The following is a 24583-nucleotide window of genomic DNA, read 5'->3' as shown; positions in this document are numbered from 1 at the left end:
TTTTTAGATAGCTAAATAAAACTGAGGCTGTCATATGGATAAACAGATATACTTATCAGAAAGCTAAAGAGAGGCAAAGATGAAATAAATTTAGGCTAAAGAAAGCAGAGGGTAGAAATAAAAACAAAAAAAAACAAGCTGAGGACATCTCTGCTTGAACATCTCTGACATATGGTCAGAAGGATTTGCTGGATAGAGTTCTACATAGAATGAAGCTGGTCTTAAGTGACAACCATTGTGCTAGCACTATTTTATATAAGTAATTTTTAAACATTCAATTTTATAGTCACCCTTAAGAAGTGCAATATTTGCAGAGATCAGAGTTGAGAGTCTGGCTTTGGATATGTAATTTTTGTGGATAGCTCTATAGGACCCAGGACTAGTGTATTAGTTAAATAAGAATGTGGCAGAAACAGTTTTTGATCATTCACTGTTTTGAGAATCCAGTTGATTATCTCTCTACCTCTACTGCTACAGGGTAGAATATCCTTGGCTTATATACTGGAGTTTGGGTTGTAATGTTCTAAAATGATTTCTTACCTCAATTGAAGATGTCATTTTATGTTCAGCTTTGTATATTACTGCATATTGTCCCACAGAGGGTTTGCCTCATTTTACATTTATCTTTCAGAGCTTTATTTTCATAGGAAATATGAAATCTCCTCCTCCTCCTCCTCCTCCTCCTCCTCCTCCCTTCCTCCTCTCCTCCCCTCCTCCCTTCCTCCTTTCCTCCCCTCCTACCCTCCTCCCCTCTTCCCCTTGTCCCCTCCTTCCCTCCTCCCCCTCCCTTTCCCCTTCCTCCTCCTCCTCCATCTTAGGAGTTCTTTTTTCGGGGGTTGTTTTGGTTTTGGTGTCCTGGGGACTTCTCAGAGACAATGAATAAATTGTCTGTCCTTGCATTGTCTGCCTCATCTAATTGTAAGCAGGATTTGGCATATGTTCATAGGAAAGACTGCTAGATATTACTACATTCTTAAAATAATAACAGAATCTTCTTGCCACTGGAAAAGAGGTTAGAATAAGAAAGGGACATTTGTCCAGGCTTTAATATACATATGTATGTTTTTAAAATGTGAAGGGTCAGGGGAATGGTACAAGTGCATTTTTCAATAAATGTTCCCAATTTAGAAAATTAATGATAGCCTCAAAATACTAAAACTGAATTCCGTATACATCATATGTGTTTCTGCCTATCTCCGTAATGTTTAAAGTACACTTCTCTCTTCTCATACTTCACCTCAACTTAACCTCAGTCAAGGCGCTTAACTTTCCTCATCTGTAGCAATTCTCAAAAAGGTGTTTAAGAAATAATGTATATGAAAGTATTTTGTGAGCTGTGAAGCTCTGTTGGAATGTAAGGTAGTAATTATATTCAATAATTTTATTAAGCATTAAGAGAGTGGCAGAAATCTTCTGTCTTCGGCTTCTAGCCTTGGTGGACAGTGGAAGAGAGTTGGTATGAAGTGAAGATGATGGAAATGGCCTAGACACAAGTGGAGCAAGCTCAAGACACTTGGGATCAGGACTTTATCCATTCTACAAAAATATGTCGCATGTCTTGGTTTCTTCAAATATATAAAGTGATAGGGTTTTTATGAGGATTAAATAAGGTAATATATACAAAGTGCATAGTGTAGTGCCTGCCATGCAGGAAACAGTAAGAGTTAGCCTTAGCATGCTCTGCCATTTAATAGCTGTATGATTTTATACCAATCACTTTTTTTATTAGAGAAGTTGTGAGTTTATAGAACAATCATGCATAAAATACAGGTTTCCCATATACCACTCTATCATTAACAACTTGCATTGGTGTGGCACATTTTTTACAATTGATGAAAGCACATTTTTATAATTGTACTATTAACTATAATCCATGGCTTAACTTATGCTTCACTGGGTAGTGAAATTCCATGGATTTATTTTTATTTTTATTTTTAGGGAATGGGAAGTTAAGGCTTAAAATGTACAGAGTTCATATTTGGAATGATGTAAATGTTGGTAATGGGTAGTAGTGATGGTAGCACTACACTGTGAATGTAATTAACAGCACTTAAATATATATGTGAATGAGATTTAAAGGAGAAATGTTTGGCTGTATATGGTTAATTGTATGCCAATTACTTTAAGTTTATTTCATCATTTACAAACAGGATAACTGCCATCTCAGGATTTTTCTGAGGACTAAATAAAGTATAGCACTTGTTACAACATTTGACACATTCAGTGTTTAATGGTGGCTGCTAGTGTAGTAGTAGTAGTAGTAGTAGTAGTAGTAGTAGTAGTAGCAGTAATAGTAGTAGTAAGTAGTAGTGTAGCTGCAGCAAACCAGCATTAGCATTGTGCCTGGCACTGAGCTAGCACTAAGGAAACTGAATTGTTTAGTATGGCTGGGATATAGAGACATGACTAAAGAATTAAGCAGAGCCTTACCATCAGGATCTAGTAAACATATTAAAGAGTTTGTATTTTTATCTTGAAAGCAATGATGAGCCATTGTCTCACTATTGAAATCAGAAGAGAATATAATCAGATTTGTGCTCTAGAAAGATCCCTCTGACTGTAGTTTGGAGAGTGGATTGGAATGAGGCAAGAGCAAAAAAAAAAAAAAATGGGAGACCCGTTAAGAAAGCAATTGCAATGTTCCATGTGCATAATAATGTTTGTCTCAATTTAAGTTAGTGGCAGTGGAGAAGGAGAAAAACCAACAGATGTGAGAGAGATTTAGGAGTTGGACTAATGAGATCTGGTGATTGACTATATGGAAAAAATGAGGCAGCAGCAGGAAATAAGGATGTTGATTTGACTATGAAAGGGAATTACAGGGATCAGGAATTTCCCTCTTCTCTTTTGGTCTCTAACCAAAGCTTCTTCTGGAGCCTAGAATGGTATGTTATCTCCTTTGAAATGCATCTTAATGAATCTTTTTGTTTTAAACTGGAGGAAATGTGTTATGTAATTACATATATTGTATTGTAGAGTTTACATAGGATCCTTAATGTTTATCTGAAAAAAAAAGTTAATATTTTTCTCTTTCTCTACCTGATGTAGCAGGCTCAAGGATTGTCCCTGACAAAGCCACTCAGGGATGTGTACAGTGTTCCTTGGGACATCCCTAGCCCAAATATAGCACATCTCCTAGAAAAACAACTCGGGGATGTCCTCATCTGATGGTGAATTAAAAACATCATCTTCCCAGATAAAGGATAGCAAATATTTTTGTGTGCCTTACTCAAAGCCCTCTGCTGAATACTGAGGGGTGGGGGGTACATAGATGAAACAGAAGTGGACTATAATCCTAAGGAGTTTATAGTTGGGAGGGATGAGAAGAGATGTACATAACTGACTATAAAACAGGCAGGTGGTGATTAGGGGCATGAGAATTTATATATTCCACATCCTCTTTTATGGTACTTAGTATTAACCATGTGTTCTCATGCCTATCTCCTTCATAAGACTATGAGTTCCTGGAGGGTAGAGACTGTCTTACTCATTTTGATATATCCCAAAGTGTAGTATAGTTCCTGTAGGAGATCTGGAAATGTTGTTGAATGAAAGGTATAAATATCATGCTTAAATGTTATGGTTAAGGTCTTTGCTTAGCTCAAAGAAAGTTCAGATTTTTAAGGACAGGTGCAGACATGCAGAGGGGGAAGCAGGAGGACCTTGGTCAGTTACCATGTTAAATAGGGAGCCTGACTTCTAAAAACAGGGCAGTCCAATTAGCCCGGAGAAGAGATAAATAATAAGGTTTGTGACATGGGAAAAAGCATCTTTTCCTTAGTCTGGAGGACAAAGGGGACCAATTCTAAAGAGCAGTCAGATTCATTGTGTTTAACTGATAGGGATGAGTCCAGACATATTTGGTGCAATAAACCTTCACCTGTGACCATGTAATTTTAGCTACCATGCTATAAGAATACACATCTAAATCAACCTTTAGCTTGCTTTACAGAGATAAGTTTTTGTGGGTTAGTAATAGCATAAAAATTCTTTTCAGAGGACTACACCCACCAAGTAGGAAACTTAAGATTTCACATTCTAAAAATTAGCATCTTATCACAGCTGAATGAAGCCAAGGATAGAGGATTAGAGGAATGAACCTATCCCCAAAGAAGAAGAAAATAAGTTAGCCAAGAAAAGCAAACATTGGATTTTGCTCTTAAAGACCTTAGGGAAAGATAAAAGTCCTTCTGCCTAAAATCTTAAGGAATTTTCATATCTGCAAAACATTCCCTCAAATTTTGTGTGTATGTTTATTGTATACTCAAACACACATTTACTTCAAGAATCACTTTCTTCAGATTTTCCTCTGTTTTTAGGCTGTCCTTATTCATCAGCATTTGTTTTATTTCCAGTGTACTCCAAAATGTGGTCCAGGATTCAAACATCGGATTGTTCTGTGCAAGAGCAGTGACCTTTCTAAAACATTCCCAGCTGCACAATGCCCAGAGGAAAGCAAACCTCCTGTCCGCATCCGCTGCAGTTTGGGCCGCTGCCCTCCTCCTCGTTGGGTGACTGGAGACTGGGGCCAGGTAGGGCAATTTTACCATGGGTTTCTGCTGAAGCAGTACCTTGGGGCATGGACTTGAAGCAGTACCTTGGGGTAAGGGATCAAGAGATGGGTAATGAATAACATATAAAACTCTAGGTATAAAATCTGAGTGTGATATATTGCACAAATACCAGCAGTCACACATGGGCACACACACATAAACTTAGGTATGTTTCTACCATACCTATAAACTTCCTACTTCTACCTACTCCTTGTATCCTAAAATTTTAAGTTAAAATTAAAAGAGACATAGTCTAAGTGGCCAGAGATTTGAACAAGCTGTGAAAAGTTAGGATTCTCCTACCAACTCAAGTAATTCAAGAACAAATCAGTTAACTTATGTATCTTAATTTTCCCACTTGCAAAATAGGCATAATTCCTTTAGTTTTATAGAAAAGTGAGGATTTTAATTAGCTTGATAGTGTGATTTAGAATATTTGGAAAGGTTATTAATACCTTACAATTGATTTATTTTAATCTGATGGACACTATGAATTGGGAAGCAAGTATATAGGATTTTGGCATGTATTTTTATATTAGACTTATTCCATTGTATGGCCTAATTCCTGTTTCTGCTTTATACTTTCTCACCTACTTTTAAATTGTGTTATCTTGCTGTAAGCCACCTAAAATCCTAGAAAAACAGGTTGCTATATTTGGATAGGAGGAAAATTAAGAATTGTTCTTTTGAATGTTAAAGAGGAAATCTATTAGATTACTATATTAACCTATTAAAAAAGTTTTTAAAAAATAGTGCCCTAAGAAATAAATTTCCATCCAATCAATGCCCTTATCCTGTGGTTTCATAATTAGCCTTGTAGTTTATAACATATTTTCAAATATCTGAGACTTTAAATCATAATGACCTATAGCTAAACCAGTGTAGTAAGATTTTGTTTGTGCTCTGGGCCTGCCATTACTTATTAAAAATGGCACTTCATAGAAGTAGTTACCAAAATTTGGTAATGCTAGAATACAGCAATATCTTCATACCTCTTTTGTTTCATTTAGGAGAGGGCAAAGATTTTTAGTCCCCTTTAAGGTAAACAAATATGTATGCCCTGTGCTCAACCCTGTGGAAAAATTAAAGAAGTAGGATCATAAAATAATTAATGCTTTGCATTTGTCTAGCAATTTCTAGTTTAGTTCACAAAGTGTTCAAGTCGAATATAAATGACTAAGTTAATCATTGTACACAATTGTATCAAAATGTGTTTCACTGTAGAAGTGACAATTTCGTAGTATATAATTGGTATTATGAAATTAAAGAATCAATACAGATGGCTCTCAGGATTTTTATTTTAAAACAGGTAGGCATTTCCTTCCTTGTACATCCTTTGTTTTGGTGTACTGTTATATAAGCATCAGGTGAAAGTTTTTGCATGATACTGATTTCACCAAATTTACAGTCAATTTGAGATCATTTCTTTGTGTTTTCATGTCCTTTCCTTCCCACCTACCTTTTCAATCCAGTTCCTAAAATTGAAGATAACTAGTGAAATTACGTCTTCAAAGATGCTTTAATAATTATTTTTAGAGTGCATTCATTTTCCATTCTATATTATAAACTTAAAAATAAGGTAGTATCTTTAAGAATATCCTTGCAAGTCCTAGAGTATGCTGAGAACTTTTTTTTGTTAGCAAACCAAACAGGTCTGTAAAAATATAACAGAGCTTGTGAACATCATCATACCCCATCTTGGCACTTGTTAGCTCTTCATCACTTTGATACCAAACCTCACAAGTTTTCTGGGTGGCAGGCCCAGAGAATAGACTCAGTCCCATTATTCACCTTGAACAGCTGATCAGTCCCACTGAAACTAAGCCACTCAGAGAGTGACTTCAGATCTGAATCCCTGAACAGATGAAAAAAGGGGAGGGAGGCATGCTAATGGCTAACATCAGACCCACTTCTCAGGTTTTTGTGACTGACAATACCTTGGAAAAATAAGGAACTTATTTAAGCTATTTTAAAAAGCTGGGCCCATCTCCAGGCCCCAAAGCAGTCACTGCTGTTCCATTGAACTAATATTTTGATCAGATATAGAGCATTCCATTAGGATATCGGGTTATTTGCTGACAAGCCTTTAATAGATAGGGAGCAACTGTAATCTCAGCCCTAGAATCTCTGATAATTCTACTTCATTGTGAGGATTTTCTCATTACATTCCAGTTAGAGCTCACCAACCCTGCTTAGAATTGTTGAAGTGATGTCCCAAGAAATCCCTATGTATTGTCTTCTGGGAATTAATTGCTTCCATTTTCTAGGGTAATGACATGAACATGAGCCTGATTTTCAATCCTGTTCTATAGAGAATGAGTTAATCATACCACTCTACAAGATGAACTACAAATGGGTTTTAAAAGCTAATACGGATAGTGATTGCAGTGACACAGTGTCTTTTTTACTACCTGAAAATTATTGAGATCAATATTTTGTTTCTCTCTGGGTCTTTGGATGTAGTGTTCTGCTCAGTGTGGCCTTGGACAGCAAATGCGGACAGTGCAATGTCTCTCCTACACTGGACAGGCATCTGGTGACTGTCTAGAAACTGTTCGGCCTCCGTCGATGCAGCAGTGTGAAAGCAAATGTGACAGTACCCCCATTTCCAATACCGAAGGTGAGTTTGTCATGGGGAAGGGGCCTGGGAACACAAACACAAGTGTGTCTCTAATGACTCACCCTACTGGTTATGAGGGTTTAAGGAAACTCCTATATCCTCCATTGTATTATAGTTTGTATAGCACATTTATAAAAACTGTGTGGTGGAGTGGGAAGTATGTTGGGCTGGCAATCAGGTAACCTAAGTTTTTTCCCAGACTCTCTCACTGACTAACTGTGTGACTTGTTAACTCACTTAACCTCTCTGGGGTTAAGTTTACTTATCTACAAAATGAGAGTTTGGAATGGATAATCTCTAAGGTCACATGCAACCTCATGTTCTGTTTGACTTGTCCTAGAACTTTAGTTTCTTTTTACATATGACAATGGATCAGTACCATCATGAAGATAAAATTCATATTTGTTACACATATAATGAAAGCATATGTTTGAAACTACCTGTTCTCAAATGCTAATTTTCTCATTGTAGGAAAGTGAAAAAAGATTGTTATACAGCTGTTTATAAAGGAGGACAAAGGTCTTTGGACTCTAAAATTTCTCCTTCTTTTTCCTGGGTAATACGAAATCCCTCTATTAACAGATTCCAGCCAAAATTGTGAATTTTCTTTTCCCTCATTCAAATGTGGTATTTGTTGATTCATTGGAAATTATTTGAATGTTCACTATGTCAAAGGCATTATAACAGAAACTATGGGGGAGGTAGAAACAAATGTGGCATAATCAGGAAGTTCAGACTCTCATCTGAAAATAGCGGCATGATCAAATACAGGCACTGAACAATTTCTGAAGCCTGGAATTTAAATTATGTAAGAACCCAGTTATAAAGTTCTGCTTAAAAGGCAAAACAAAAATAAGCCACTATCATGAATATATGACCATATAGTTTACTAATATACTCCAAATGAAAATTATATACTCATAAACCTATTAAAAAGATATCTATTTCTTTTGATCAGATTTATCCAGTTGAAGAGACTTTTTTAAAACCTAGTGTTTCCCTGGGAATTTCATTTTAGGAAGAGCAAGCATCTTGTAATTCAGAATGCAGAGAATCTCTCATCTTTGCAAGTTGTCGATTTTTATACATAAGCTTCAACCCCATGTACTTATTGTAAGTATAATTTAGCCTTTCACAGAAGTACAGCCCTATCCTACATTCATTCAAAATCATAATAAAATGAAAATCAAGTTCACTAACCTGTGTTGAGTATCATGTTAGGCCCTTTGTATATATTATCTTATACTTTATATATTTCATATACATAAATACATATATTTATATATATTATTTTATATAAGCCTGACAACAACCCTCTGAGAGTTGGTATTACTGATGAGGAAATTGAGACACAGAGAGGGTTAGTAACTTGTCCAAATTATAAAACTAGGAAGTGGTAGAGCCAGGATTTGAACCCACATTTGGCAGAGCCCAAGGGCATGTCAAATTCAACTACATTTAAGTGCTATTCTTAATTCACTCTTTAAAACAAGGTATCTTGACATGAAAACATAGCTGTTGGTTATAAATTGGGTCCTTCTGGCATGGCTGTGAGCATAATTCAATAGGTTGAGAGTTAGTCATTGTAAAAAGTCTGGCTTTTTGACATGCCCACAATAGTGTGTATGTTGAAAGCTCCATTATAGGCCAGATTAGTAATTTCTCCAAAAGTTTCTCTATAGTGGATAATTTTTTTTTTTTTTTTTTTTTTTTTTTTAGTAATTAAGTTGTATATATTATCTAGTTAAATTCCACCCTTCACCACATCATTTTGTCTCCACAGACATGGCAGTAGGTAAATATTTTTACTTAGGAAAAATTTCTAAGGGAATAATATAACCATGATAATGGCTTTCATTTGATAAAATACTGTAAATTTAATATTGAATTCTATTTATGATCCTCATAACCTTGAGATTTATAAGCAGAAAATATTACCAGTTACTTGGTATGTTTAAGATGTTAGCATTGAGAAAAGTAAACTTTTATTTGATATTGGTGGAATAAACCTTTTAAATAACCTTTTACTTGACATTAGTAGAATAAGTCTCAACTATTCGAGGAATATAAGACGGTTAACTCTAGAGAATGCTTAACAGCCAGATCTTAAAACTATTTTTCAAGACTAACATTCACTGTAATTATCAACTAACAAAGGAATTACAATAAAACATTATAGTGGATAATTTTTATACGTGACCTTCACAGCTGAAGATGCAATATTATTTTCAGAGTGGGTAGAAAATCATTTGCAACTGCAACTATTTCTGCTTTAAAGAAATTTCCTTAAAATGGATAGGTGTTACTCTGAGGTTTCTTGGATTATTTGGAGAAATACATTTTGGTGATTTCATCTGCCTGGCCAAATCACTTTTCACTAATATTAATATGAAGTAAACAATTAAGACAATATTTTTGGCCTTCTCGGTAAAGGAGGGAACTTTTGGGAAATAATTAATCCAACAAAGTATGACCAGTCTTAGAATTGTTATTCCCTAAAGCTCTTGAATCACTTAAAAGAGAAAGAATCACTCTCTTTTTCATAATTAAATTTAAAGTATAAACTAGCATGTCTGTCATAACTTGTTTTGTGTTCTCTTTAGCTTCCCAATAGTATATATTGAATGCTATTAAATACCTGAAACCATTTGTTCATTTAATCAGCAGCTAATTATTGAATGCTTGCTGTGGCCAACCGCTACTACGCTTTATGGAAAGTTCATAGTCTTGCGGGAAAAATACTTTAAAGACAAAGTGGAATGTGTTATGAGGAGCAGTTTATACAGGTGCTAAAGTTACTCAGAAGAAGGAGCAAAGATTTTAACTGTGGGGATCAAGGAAGGCTTCATAAACAGTGGTCTGTGAGCCAGTCTTAATGTGTAGTTGGAAAAACCTAGGGCATACCCTTGGAAAAGCTGGTGAGCTCTATTATAACTTGTCATCCATAGAGATGTGGAATAGGCAGATAACTTAGATACCAAAAGACAAGAAGCTGTTGCATGAAAGTGGTGGTAAGTGGTCTGATGTGGCTCATGGGAATCAGATCAGAGAGAAGAAGAATGCCTCCTACTAAGGGAAGATTGGGAAGAAAGTCAAGCAATGGGGGAAGGGGCAGGTTCTAGGTAATGCAAGAAGGTAGAAGAGGAATCCTTTTTCCTTAGCAGAATCAGGTTCCTTTGTCTCTTAATGGGAGATTACCAAGGGCCATCTCAGCTCTACCTCAAGACAGGACAGGATTATAGAGAGATCATTTGGAACCTAAAATATGGTCTTTCATTGGGGTCTCTATGGGTAAAATGGGCCGCTGAGAGAATCTTGAGAGTTGAACTACCAAGGTTCAGGTAATGGATTCCCCCACTGCAACATTTTATCATGAAAAGTTCAAACATAGATCAACGTTTACAGAATTTTGCAGTGAATGCCCACCATCTACATTCTCTCATTAATGTTTACTGAATTTTCTTTGTGACGTATCTATCCATCTATCCCTCAATGTGATGGTTTTTAAATTACATGTTCCATTCATCCAACTATTAGTTTATTTACTTAGCAAACATACCTGCTATATGCCAGGCTTTAGACTATACAAGGAATACAACAAGGTCCCAGTCCTCAAGGAGGGCACACTTTAGTAGGGATGGCAACATGCAATCAAATCTTTTCCACACTGTAAACAGTGCTGTAATAGAGGTAGAAGAAGCCACTGTGAGTTCATGGAGGAGGGGTTAGTCAGAAGAAGTATCATGGAGAAGGCAAGCTTGAGCCAAGCACTGGAAGATATAAAGCAATTTGCCAAGAAGCCATTGAGATGTGGGGCATTCCTGGCAGAGGAAGCGTGTGTGGAGTCACGGAGGCATGGAGGTAGTTCAATATGGCAGCAGTGGATTGGCGGGTGAACAAGCAGTGAAAATGAGTCTACAAATAGAGAGACAAAGGCTTGGTTTTAGAGGATCCTGTATGCAGTGAAAGGAAGTTTGGATTCTATCTATGAGTTTTGGGGAAAAAGTGGAGGTAAATTGGGGAGTGGCATGCTCACAATGGCAGGATTTTAAAGTGATGGAGGGAGAGCAGTCTTGTGTGGGAAAAGAATTAGAAAGTTATTCTGAGTTCAGAATAGAGATGATGATGGCTTGAACTAGGGAAGATACAGTAGGGTTCAAAAGGATGATGAATTGATGAAAAAGAATAAAATGGAAAGGAAAATAAAAGGAACTTGATGAACAGTTAGACGTAAGAATGAGAGATACAGAAGTGTTTAAGATGACTCCCAGGTTTCAGATTTAGGTAACTAGATACCATAATTGTGACAAGGAATTTAGGCATCTATAGAGAAATTAAACACATTAGTCGCCAGAAGGTATAGTAAAGTAATGGAATTTGAATAAAGTAAAAAATAAAAATAAAATTAAATATGAAGAGAGAATAAATAAATGGAGGGAGGTTTGGACAACAAATGAGATAGTAAAGAGAAAGAAAATCAGAAGTGGGGCACCAAGAAATTAAAAGTAAAGGCTGAGAGGGGAGTATGAATAAGGGAGATATAATTTGCCATGTTCAACATCTGATTTAGTTTTTTATTCCTGAAAGCCTTCAGGGAAGAGTTAAAACACTATAGGCGTGATCTTGACAGACTGCCACTGATGAGAGTAACACTACATTACTGCTGAGAATGAAATATAGACATACTGGATATCATTGCATTTGATATACTATTCAAAATAATTTTTAAAGCACATATACCAGTTGGAACTAGCCTACTCAAGGTCACCTGAAATTCTATCCAATTTTATTCATCTTTTATGCAGTTTCAAGTGCCCTTTTAGTTTATGTGTAGTCTTTTCAGCTTTTAATGTTTATTGCTGCCGGGTAAGGATTCATGGTGTGCCATGATCTGGTGACCAACCAAGCAAAGGTGTAGTTGGTGTAGACTGGTTTACTGTCCCAGGCTGTCTAATGGTGGCTTTGGTGGGTCTCTGTCTCCCTCAAGTAAACAGCTCTAAGAAAGCCTAGGCAGCTCTAGAAAACTCATACCAAGATCCCCAGAACAAAACAGCTACTGAATTGTGGTTTAAATATGGCATCTGATATATTAAAACCAATGAAAGAAATGGTGAAGGTCATTGTAGACTTTGATTTCAAGGAGGGGAGAAAGACCAGTTTTTTTCCTTGCCATTTCAAAAAGCTCATAACCCACCTTAGCATTCAGGTTCACATTCCTGTCTGTCTGGTTTGGAGGGAACTCTGGATTTGGGTTGGGATCATACCACCTCAGGGCTGAATGTGGGTAGCACCCAAAGAATCAAACTAGGTGAAAATAAACTGAGAAAGCAAAGAGAGAAAGGAATGGTTTAGTCCATGGTATGATGAAATCAGAATAAAGTTCCATCACTGATAATACCTTGCTTCCAGGATAAAAAGAAGCTGGTGATCTGTTCCCATTGCAATGAATAATGTCAGGTTCCCAACTGAAATGTATTTCATCCTTTTCCAACCTGAATATGTAAAATTTTATCAGGAAAAGTACATTGATTACATATTACCCACCCCCATCTCCTACATTATACATGCACATGCCCAGCCTTTGCCATCTCATGTCTCACCAGGCTCTATATCTCCTTGGGCAGTTTTACAAAGGTACAGCTGTTTGTATTTTTTTAATCCAAAAGATAGACTCTTAAGTGCATAAGTTATAACTCTTTGCTGTGTTCTTCCTCTGAATCTCATAAAGAGCTCACAGGCAGAAGGCAAACATTCTCCAAAGAGAGGTGCTGATTGGTCCAAGCTGGTCATGAAAAGATCAGTCCCTGTGTATCCCAACTCATTCCAATGATACAAGTAGGCAGACTTTGCAGGGGCTTATGGAATAAATACAAGAGTGCTGTATTTGAGGATCAGGTCTCATATACCATGGACCAAGTTAAGCCTTCAAAGTTACAATGAATCTGAATCCAACTGCATCCTAAATTCACAAGCCTCTGTTCAGGTATTTTGAAATCATGTCTTTTAGGTCAGGGTTTTGAAAGATTAATGTAAAGCACCTGGGGAAAATCCCATTGGCCCAGCAATGATAAGTAGATGCATGTGTTGCCTATGAAACAGGTTGTCTGATTTTATCATTCGACTCTACCAAACCCAGATTACCAATTAGACCTACTCCAGCATGTCTGGGAAGTTACTTTGGATTCTATTAATGGGTCCAGTTTACATCACAAGGCTTGGAGTCTGCCTTTCAGCTTTAATTATTCCCAAGTCTCCATGGGAAGGATTTGGGAATACTCCATAAACTGTCATTCCCATCAGAAGTCTCTGGCCTTGGGTGAAGGGCAATTTTACCAACACAATGGGTGAAGTTGTGTGTTAGGTCCACACAATATTTCTTGGAAACAACACAATGAAGATCTCTCACTTTTCCAATAAGCCTGGATAAAGTGCATCTTATCACTCTCCTCCCATGAGAGTATTTAGCTGGTACATAATGATAGTAGAAGAGACAAGTAGGTTCTTTCATCTTTAATCCTTGATCTTGTCTCAGATTCCATCACTGAAAATGCAACAGATATAAGTGTATCTGCATGAAAATAAGACAGTAAGAACAAAACTTCAAAACGAATCAGTTACAGAGTGATTATATTACACAAAGATTCTTCTGAAACTAAAGAATTCCTTTAAATAAATCCCTAGTATAATTGTTTATATTCTACTTGGGTATAGAGAAACCTTTAATTTTTGGATATTTCAAGGATTAGCTGTAAATGAATGCCAACCAAAGATCAGTCAGAAATTAAGACAAAACATTGCTGCTTTTATTTCAATGGGAAAATCAGATTTAATTTACATGCAACTTTTCCAGAATGGTTTTTTTTTTTTTATTTAATTTTACTGAGATTGTTCACATACCATACAATTATCCAAAGATCCAAAGTGCACAATCAGTTGCCCCCGGTACCATCATACACTGGGCATCCATCACCACAATTTTTTTTTTCAATTTTTACAACATTTTCATTACTCCAGAAAAGAAATAAAGACCAAAAAAGAAAACTAAAATCCTCCCATACCCCTAACCACACACCCCCATTGACTCATAGTATTGGTATAGTACATTTGTTACTATTGATGAAAGAATGTTAAAATACTAACTGTAGTACATAGTTTGAAATGGGTATATATTTTCCCTATATATCCCTCTATTATTAACTTCTAGTTATAGTGTCATACATTTGTTCTAGTTCATGAAAGAGATTTCTAATATTTGTACAGTTAATCACAGACATTGTCCACCACAAGATTCACTGTTTTATACATTCGCATCTTTTAACATCCAACTTTCCTTCTGGTGACATACATGACTCTAAGCTTACCCTTTCTACCACACTCACTCACCATTCAGCACTCTTAGTTATTCTCACAATAATGTGCTACCATCACCTCTGTCCATTTCCAAACACTTAAGTTCAATGAACATTCTGCTCCTAATAAGCAACCGCTCCCCACTCTTTAACTTCATGCTATATCCTGGTTACTTATATTTCATGTCTATGAGTTTACATATTATAATTAGTTCATATCAATGAGACCCTGCAATATTTGTCCTCATGTGTCTGACTTATTTCACTCAATGTAGTGCCCTCAAGGTTTCTTCATCTATCTTTTTTTTTTAAAGATGGTTTTGTTCACCCACCATACTTTCCATCCTAAGTAAACAATCGATGATTCCCTATATAGTCATATATTTATGTATTCACCACCATCACCACTATCTATATCTCTTCCACAAAAAAGGAGGAAGAGTCAACGAAGGTAGAGAGACAAAAGGAAAAGAAAGAGAAAAAAAACAAAACAAAACTTGACAGCTAAAAAGCAACAAAAAGAAAGACAGAGTTAACCTAAAGTCGAATAAAAGAGTCAGACAGCATCACCAATGCCAAGAGTCCCATACCCCTCCCTTATGTCCCACTCTTAAAGGCATTTAGCTTTGGTATATTGCCTTTGTTACTGTTAAAGAAAACATAATACAATGTTTCTGTTAACTGTAGTCTCTAGTTTGCATTGATTGTATTTTTTCCCCAATACCACCCTACTTTTAATACCTTGCAAGGCTGACATTCATTTGTTCTCCCTCATGCAAAAACATATTTGTACATTTTATCACAATTATTGAGCACTCCAGGTTTCACTGAGTTATACAGTCCCAGTCTTTATCTTTCCTCTTTCCTTCTGGTGTCCCACATGCTCCTAACCTTCCTCTTTCAACCATACTCACAGTCATCTTTGTTCAGTGTACTTACATTGCTGTGCTACTGTCACCCAAAATTGTGTTCCAAACCTCTCATTCCTGTCTTTTCCTATCTGTCTGTAGTGCTCCCCTTAGTATTTCCTGTAGAGCAGATATCTTGTTCACAAACTTGCTCATTTTCTGTTTGTCGAAGAATATTTTAAACTCTCCCTCATATTTGAAGGACACTTTTGCCAGATATAGGATCCTTGGTGGTTTTTCTCTTTCAGTGTCTTAAATATATCACCCCCCTTCCTTCTTGCCTCCATGGTTTCTGCTGAGAAATCTGCACATAGTCTTATCAAGCTTCCTTTTGATGTGATGGATTGCTTTTCTCTTGCTGCTTTCAGGATTCTCTCTTTGTCTTTGATGTTTGATAATCTGATAATTAAGTGTCTTGATATGGGCCTATTCAGATCTATTCTATATGGGGTACACTGCACTTCTTGGATCTGTAATTTTATGTCTTTCATAAGAGATGAGAAATTTTCATTGATTATCTCCTATATTATTGCTTCTGCCCGTTTTCCCTTCTCTTCTCCTTCTGGGACACGCATGACATGTACATTCATTTATTTCATATTGTCATTCAATTCTTTTAGACATTGTTCATATTTTTCCATTCTTTTCCCTATCTGTTCTTTTGTGTGTAGGATTTCAGGTGTCTTCTTCTCCAGTTCCGGAGTGTTTTCTTCTGCCTCTTGAGATCTGCTGTTGTATGTCTCCATTGTGTTTTTCATCTCTTGCGTTGTACCTTTCATTTCCATAACTTCTGCCAGTTGTTTTTTCAAACTTTTGATTTCTACCTTATGTTCACCCAGTGTTTTCTTTATAGCCTTCATCTCTTTTGTTGTATCTTCCCTGAACCCTTTGATCTGGTTTTTGATTTGATTTAGCATATTTCTTTGAAAATCTTTAATAGATTGTTTCATTAAAGTGAGGCAGTATCTTAACTGTATCTTGATTGAGGTGTAAGTTTGTTCCTTTGACTGGGCCATATCTTTGTTTTTCCTGCTGTAGATTGTAGTTTTCTGTTATCTAGGCATCTGGTTTCCTTGGTTACCCCAGTCATATTTTCCCAGACCAGAACAGGTTCAGGTTTCAGAATGGGATTATATTCAGGGTGTATCTTAGAAGAAGGACAGACTTTTCTGTGAGGTCTCCAGTCACTGTGCTTTTCCTAACCTGCCCAGCAGGTGGCTCCCAACTGGTGTAAGGAGATGTGTTTTGGCTTCAAATTCTGTTTTGGCTGTTTTCCCCCAGGCTCTGGGGTCTGGTTCTGAAGGGAAAGCTCAGCCCCACCTCCTTACTCTTAGGGAAGGTACACCTCCTAGGGAGTTATAATTTGCATTTGAATTGTCTCTTTGACTCTGTCAAAGAACTGAAAATGGCTGAGGCTCTCTCCTCTGAGCCCCTCAGGTTGAGAGAGAGAAAAGGGGACAGAAAGCCTTCTTTTAGAGCCAGTACATGGCCCCCCAGTTTCACTCTTTGGCAAGAGGTAACACCTGGTCTTCTGGGCTCCCCCTCCTGGGACCGATGAGTCTTCCAGTTCTTTAATGTCAGTCATCACTAAAAGACTCTGTCTGCTTGTCAGGGTCTGTAGCTTGCATTCAGCAGTCCACATTTGTTAATTAAAGCCCCAGTTGGAGCTCAGTTGAGCTATATTTGCTTGCTGGGAGAGTGCTGCTCTCTATCACAGTGAGGTTTTGCAGCTAAGTCTGTCATGGGAGGAGGGGATTCCCAGCATAGTTCTGAGGTTTTTACTTACAGATTTTATACTGTGGTCTCAGGCATTCCTCCTAATCCAGGTTGGTATACAATGTGTAGACAGTCACTGTTGTCTCTCAGCAGTTATTACAAATTATTTACTAGTTGTTCCTGGATGTTCATTAGTTGTTCCAGGGGACTAACTAACTTCCACTCCTCTCTATGCTGCCATCTTGCCCCAGAATGGTTTTATCACATATGTAAACTGTACTGTGTATTGGCTCAAGAGTGGGAAAGGAAAGACTAAGTATTTCATATTTTCAAGGGGTTTTGAGGATGATGCAGAATATTGACAAGTTAAGTTTTATAATTAAGACCTCTCAACTATGTCAGCATAATGTCAAAGAGTCAATTCAAGAGCTCAACAAATCAATCCTCTCTAGCTAGGCGGATGGACTGAATGCACTAATATAAGTTAAAACTGGTACTAAGATTTTTTAAGATTACAGTCAGAAATAATAATGGGACTGTGAGACTTCTTTGTATGATTAAAATCATCTTTTAACTAATTTATTTTTACAAAATTTAAAGAGGAAGATAAAGTTGAAGAAAAAGTAGGAAGGGATAGTTCAGACTATTCTAAATGCCTGTGACATAGAAACTTCCTTTTAAAAAGCTTTTTCCTCCTTCTCTAAGTTGGCAGAGCAAGTCTGCCCAAAACGAAAGTCCTGTCTGTGATTTCCCCAAAGACTGACTCATCATCAATAGAATCAGTCAAAAATACAGAGCCATAGACAGGCAGAAACAATTTTGCATTTAGGTGTCAAGAATGCTGGCAATGTGGAGTGGTTTTGAAGTCAGACAGATCTGGGTTCTGGCCCCAGCTCTTATACCACCTTGCTGTGTGACCCCGTACAAATTTTGGAATCTCTTAGAACCTCAGTTTTGATGTCTATAAAAAGATGATATTTTATATACTTAAAAGGATTAATATATAAAACCTGGTATATACAAACCTATGTAGCACCTGGTACATAGGAGGCACTTAGAAAATTAATGTTAATTTAAATTTTAATGTTTTCATTACCCAGTCAAGTTCTTGTCGAGTTAAAAGACTGAGAGAATGAAAGACTAGTCATGACTGGCTTGGCAAACAGATTTTCATCAACCCAAAGATGTAATGAAGTGATTCTTCCCATCAGGGTAGGTCCTAAATGGCAAAACCAGGGTACAGAAATTGGATCTTCCAGATCCCTTCTCCTTCTTAGGAGCCCCCTACACTTCATGAAGACTGAATGTCCTTATTCAGCCTAAAAGTCTGTATTTTAATGTTCCCTCAAGTCCTATTGTCCAAGTCTTGGCAGTCCCTAAACCCTGGATCTTCCCGAGTTTCTCTCCACTCCTATGTCCATCATAATTTAACTGCTCTCTGTTTAATATCTTTCTGTTAATTTGCTTATGTGTGCAAATGTGTAACCCTTCCTGGGAACCTATATTCATTTTGATAGGGATTGCAGAGAAATATTGCAGGATGATTATTCTCAGAGGGAGATGTTTTGGTGCTAATGATAGTGAGAATTAATAAACTTAGTGCTTACTTGGTGCCAGCAGCCATAGAGTGTGCTTTATATGCATCAACCCATGTAAGCCACAGACATCCAATGAGCAGGTATTTTCATCATCTCTGCTTTACCGATGCAGAAACTGAGGTTCAGAGAGGTGAAGTAACTTGGCAAAGATCAAACAAATACTGGAAAGGGGCAGAGCCAGAATTCCTACCCAGGCCCATCAGACTCCAGATCTCCTTACCCTAATCATTGTGTTTCACTACTGGTGCAGGCAGATCATGGGAGCACCTCATAATCAGTCCCTCCTCCCTAAATTTGATCCTGCTCCCAGGATCTAACCAACTTCCTGCTTTCAATCAAGTTGGAAACTGACTTAACAGGGGGATTGGGAAGTTCAGAGAGGGGCACTCTGGCAGCTGGCCTCCAGCCTAAACCTAGGTCAGATACTGCTCCTCAGACAAAGGGCTGTGCTCTGGACCTCTGCCTGCTGGGGGAGGGTGGGGAGTAAGGTAAAGTAGGAGTATGGATATGTGGGGGTGTGGTGTCTTCTCCTTTCCAAAGCTCACCTGAGGAGCAGGAATATTTGTAATAGCCTAAATGGTTCAGCAGATGGGTAGATGGAAAGAAAGCAATTTATAAATCTTTTATTCATTATTTATTATCTATTATTTAGTTAGATTCCAAAGTCTACATCTAAACAAAAAAATCTATGTACTTGCTTGCATTTGCTCAGCTCAGAATTTTCCTGGTCTAGCAACTTTTCCTTTACTTCCAAAGATGGAATAATGAATCTCACAATAAAGTTGTACCCAGGAAATATCCTTCTTTTTTTGTCTCCATACTGACTTGTGACTCTAGGATAGTATTATCTCAATAGTAAGCTAAATATTGCATCCTCATTCAGACTCTCAGAGCCCAACCCACTGCCTCCTTCCTCTCATCAGGTGTTGAGAGAATAATAATTGATAATAATAATTATAATTCAATAACTAACATTTATTGAGTACTCTGCATCAGGCACTGCTCTAGGTAATACATGTGGTCATACACACGTATGCATTATATATTACATATATGTATTATATATAGCACATCTATGTATTATATATATGTACATATATTAGCATAATCATTCCTATTTTACAAACGAGGAAACAGGCACACTGAAGTTTGCTCAGAGTCAAAAAGTTTATAAATGGTAGAACTAAGATTACACCCAGGCACTCTGACTTTTAATTTTATTTCCTTGTACTACCAAAAGGGAAAACAACTAGTCCTCTTCTATATGTTTATCAACTAAATCATTTTTATATTTTGGCAAAGAAGGCCAAAGCTAAAGTTTATTTCCCACCAAGTCCTGTGGTAGAGCGGTCCTTTCTGCTGACTGGCTGCCAGGTAAGTACTATGATTTGGAATCATACTACTTACATAGTAAGTACTATGAACTGAGGAGGAGTGACATTGAGTTGGCAGGTATATGCTCACCTTTTCTCCTCATTTTAATAATTGTATTACCTTGACAATATATTCCTATTGGTAACAATGATAAGAGCTTATTTTTCCACAAAAATATTCTTGGCCTAAATGTTTTGGGGTAGCTTTTTTCTGATCATGTTTGTTAGACAGGAAAAGGAAAAAAAAATAATATCAATTGATTTCCAAATTAAAATATGTGGAGATCTTTTCACGTTAAATTCAAACTTGATCCACCAAATAGTGTCTGGTTTCTTTTCTTTTTCTTATGTTTTAGTGCGAAGTTTAAAGAAGTTTTTCATATCCTTCCTACCTTCCTTCAGCCAAAGCTTAAATTTATTAAGAATCTGTGTGGGGAAAGTTTCAATTCAAATCTCTAACTACTAGTCTCTTTTGTAAATAAAATCTTGAGTAAGGGAACTTGGTGATGACAGAGCTTATGTTTTCAGAGGATTTGTGTGTTTCATGTTTAAATTTTAAGACTTTCAGTGAAAAAGTCTTTAACAAGATCAATAAAATTGTTACCTTACCTTTCAATAATAAGAACCTGAAACTTTCCGTTTCTTGGCACTTAATTTTCCATGTTTATAATATGGCTCATGTACCATGAACTTGATCTTCTAGAACTTTAGTGGATTTCTGCAACCAGAAAAAAATAAGCAAACAATAAAAAACTGTTCTGTTAACACTGAACTTTACCCAGCACTCTGCCTGATTCTTAATTACTTTAAACAATTTACCCAGGATGCCTCACTACAACAACTGGAAAAATGAGGGTGGAACTTTGATTCTGGGAGGCATATGGAAATTTAATTACTAAATTTCCAAAGTATTTAAAAATATGCCAGATAAAAGTGAGCAGTGGAATAGGAAAGAATATCATTATTAGCAGTGTAGAGTAGGGAAAAGATTGAGAATCAAAGGCCTGTGTCGTTTTCTCTACACTGGTCATCCGGTCCCACCTTCTACAGTCAGCCTCAAGGGGAGGTGGAAGAAAGAATTGTGTATTCACCTCTGGCTGCAGGAACTGTGGCAATTCTAGCACTGAGGAGAAACTACACATAGGAAAAAAGGAGGCCATGTCTCACTTCCAAATTAAAAAAAGACATTTCTACATGTTTCCATAACCCACAGACTGCTGCCATTTGAGGCCAACCCCTCAAAGCTCTCCTCTTTGTCTAGTGTAGTTGCTGAATCTCTGCCACTGTCAGCAGTTCTTGTCATTCACCCAGTCCCATCGCAATGCCTCACAGATGCAGAGATTCTCTTGAGGCATGTGTACTTTGGTATCACACAATGCAACTCATGTTTGATTTTGGATAACCTTACACTGCTGAATAAAATAACCCTTGAGAAAGAAGCAATAAAAGTGCTGTAAGAAAAATGACTCATGTTTCCAAGCTGTCTAAACTGATCACTTATCCCAACAAATGGTAATTCTTTCAAGACACAGTGGGCATACACCATACTTATAAAATTTTGGGAGAAAAGCCTTGCAAATATTTTTTTTCTTTCAGTTTGTGTTAAAATATATCAAAAGAATATTTCTGGTAGGCTGTACCAGACAGGGGATGCTTAAAAACGAAAACAAAAACCACATGGATGTGAAAGCCAAGGTGGATTGGCCTAAAGGAGTGGGAGTGGAGGGCTTGCTGAACATCCAGGCTCATCTGCTTGTTGATGTACTTATGTGCCTCTCATTGTTTTCTATTTTCTTCCCCCATTCATTAGAGTGCAAAGATGTGAACAAAGTGGCTTATTGCCCACTGGTGCTGAAGTTCAAGTTCTGCAGTCGAGCATACTTCAGACAGATGTGTTGTAAGACCTGCCAAGGACACTGACCCATGGAAGGGCAGAGAGAGAGCCTTGTCATTTCATTGTGGAAGTGTGTCCATCAAAGAGAGCCACCCAGAGGAAGAGGATTGATGTCCTTGCAGATACATTACCCTGTGGAAAACATAACCACTGGTCAGCCCTAGCTGACAGGATTTCAATATTATTTTAACTTCTGTGAAGTGGGATTTATTGATCCAAAGTTCTGGACACAGTATTAGGAGGGAATGCCAGATTGGAGAGATCCAAACAACACAGGGAGACTTGCTTACTGTGGAACGTTTGTGTTCTTTCGAGTAAATCCAATAGCCTGTTTACCTCCTTGGACCATTAAGATAATTTTTATTATGGACTTAGCAATGACACTGAATCCATTTGTATTTAAAACTGTTTCAAATGTAGCTGTTATGACTTGGTCAATGATGGAAGTAAAGAAGATTCAGAAATCTTAAGTCCTAGCTTAAAAATATTTACTATACTTTATCTCACTACAAAAGCACCAAATTTAAATTATCAAACAGGCTTTGAACTGTAATTTAAGGAGCAATTATAAATTGAAAGTAATGAAAATTTGTATTATTTTTCTTCATTCCACTTAATTTTCTTAGAAATAACTCCCCTGTTCTGAACACTGCTGTGAGCCATATATAAAACTGTATTAAACTGAAGAACAATAAGGGACTTAGTATAAAGCAGTGCATCAGTTATTGCAGCTGTGTGACTATAAATTCAGTGCTAAAAGGCTGTGGCCAACTTGCCATTGTGCAAGGGAAGCTGAGATTTCCATTAAAACTTCAAGAGAGAAACATTTCAATCTCATGCAGAAGCCAGACATGAGGTATGGTAGAGCCTAAAGGACCAGGCCCTTTGCTGCCATCACACAGGATGCCTCCCTTCTTGTTTAAGACACCCCAACTCACTTATGTTTATACTCTCACCAGCCACAAAATGGCTTCTGCCCCGTAGGATGTTGCTCACGTGTTGAGCTCACTGAGATGATACCATGCAAAAGATAGACTGGCTCGGTAACAACCAGGCAGACCCTTTTGCAATTTGCTGACAATTATGATGGGTTCCAGATGTCCCTGCTTTGATATGGTAGAAGGGTGTTTATTTATATGAGAGCAAGTATGCATGTGTGCGGGCGCTTTTGAGTGTGTGGATAGATGAGTGTGCTTGCACATAAATGTGCTATTTCTGTGAGTTTTAAAGTAGGCAAGGGATAACAACCAAAGAACTCATGAAGACTAGAGATCATAAAGCTTAATTTTCATAGTCACCCAACCAAGTATTTTGTATTTCTTACAGATACTCTGAATGGCAATCAAATGTGAAACCCGGTTTGTTGGGCAAGTAAAATTACAGAATCAAATGTATCTAAATTAAAACAACTAGCTCATGTTTTCCCTATCCTCAGGTTTCACATCTTGCTCATCAAAAGACTCAATCAAAAGAGATTTAAAAACAAAATAAGAGGGTACTTGTTTATATTAATATTTTGTACTTGAACACTTGTAGCTTGCAGCAGGTACTTGCTGAATGTGCTTCGTGTCCAGCACAGCTCCTTTGCTGCAGTATAGCATGTGTACACCAACACCCAAAGCACAACAGCAAATGGCTACTTTGTAAAGATTGTCCTTGCAGTTAAAGAGCATGTTTGACAAATCCATCAGAGAGTTCTGAAACTATGTGCTAGGTGTGTGATATATGCCATGACCTAATCTGAATGATTAGGTTTTTTCAGCAAAGAGAGCCTCCAAAATCCAACCTAAATTTCCATGTTGGCTTTAGATAGTTGGCATGAGACCTGGTTCTGCATGCTTAGTCATGTCCATCCATATCTCATTACCTGCTTTCTCTCTCAGCATCACAGCTCATGTCCTTGAGCTTTCCAAACAGAAAAACAATATATGAGAGCGTCCTTGCAGGGGCCTCTTGGTGCTGCCCTTAGAAATAGCCCAAGTGCCATTTTAGCATTCAGCGCAGGGGGTGGGGAAAGCCCACAGGCAGCGCAGCACCAGCACTGGATTCCCTTGGCTCTTTTCAAAGAAGAGTTAATTTGGTGCTAATATGTCCTGGTGAAATAAAATAAAATAGAGGAAGTTGGAAGGAAGGAAGGGGAGGGAGGGAGGGAGGGCAAAGAGGGAGGGAGGGAGGGAGGGAGGTTATTGTGACATTTAGGTATAGGTTTTGCTATCAGGATCTGATTTTTCTCTAGGGCCGAAATATCAGCTCATGCTTCCATTTCAAAAAGATTTCTTGCATTACTAACAAAAGGCTACTTTTTACCTTACCTGGGCACTGCACAATGCTCCAACCGGTGTTAGAAGAGGAGGGCAGCCAGTGGTCCCTCTGGGATATGCAAAAACACTGAGGTCAGGATGCAGAGAATTCCCTGGGGCAACATCAGACTACCTTCCCAAGGGAACCAAGCATAGACTATGTAGATATTCAAATAAGGCTAGAATTTAAACCTGAATGGGAAAAAAAATATTCCACAGCGCATGACAATGCTACTGCTACTGTAGCCACCCATGTGGCTAGTTGATTCTCT

General features: G+C 37.4%; 1 protein-coding gene across 1 annotated transcript in view; it reads left to right on the top strand.

Annotated features, from left to right (window-relative positions):
* The window catches only part of ADAMTS6 (ADAM metallopeptidase with thrombospondin type 1 motif 6), a 429283-nt gene extending 405157 nt beyond the window's left edge, over positions 1 to 24126 (top strand). Inside the window, exons 22-24 of the mRNA XM_037802152.1 lie at positions 4356 to 4532; positions 7017 to 7173; positions 21928 to 24126. Of these exons, the coding sequence (XP_037658080.1) occupies positions 4356 to 4532; positions 7017 to 7173; positions 21928 to 22037 (444 nt within the window). The 3' untranslated portion in view covers positions 22038 to 24126. The remainder of the gene's footprint in view (positions 1 to 4355; positions 4533 to 7016; positions 7174 to 21927) is intronic.
* Positions 24127 to 24583: the final 457 nt, after the last annotated feature.

Source organism: Choloepus didactylus, chromosome 13 (assembly GCF_015220235.1).
Source record: "Choloepus didactylus isolate mChoDid1 chromosome 13, mChoDid1.pri, whole genome shotgun sequence".
Taxonomy (NCBI): domain Eukaryota; kingdom Metazoa; phylum Chordata; class Mammalia; order Pilosa; family Megalonychidae; genus Choloepus; species Choloepus didactylus.
Note: the sequence above shows the minus strand (reverse complement) of the source record. Positions and strands in the feature narration are given on the sequence as shown.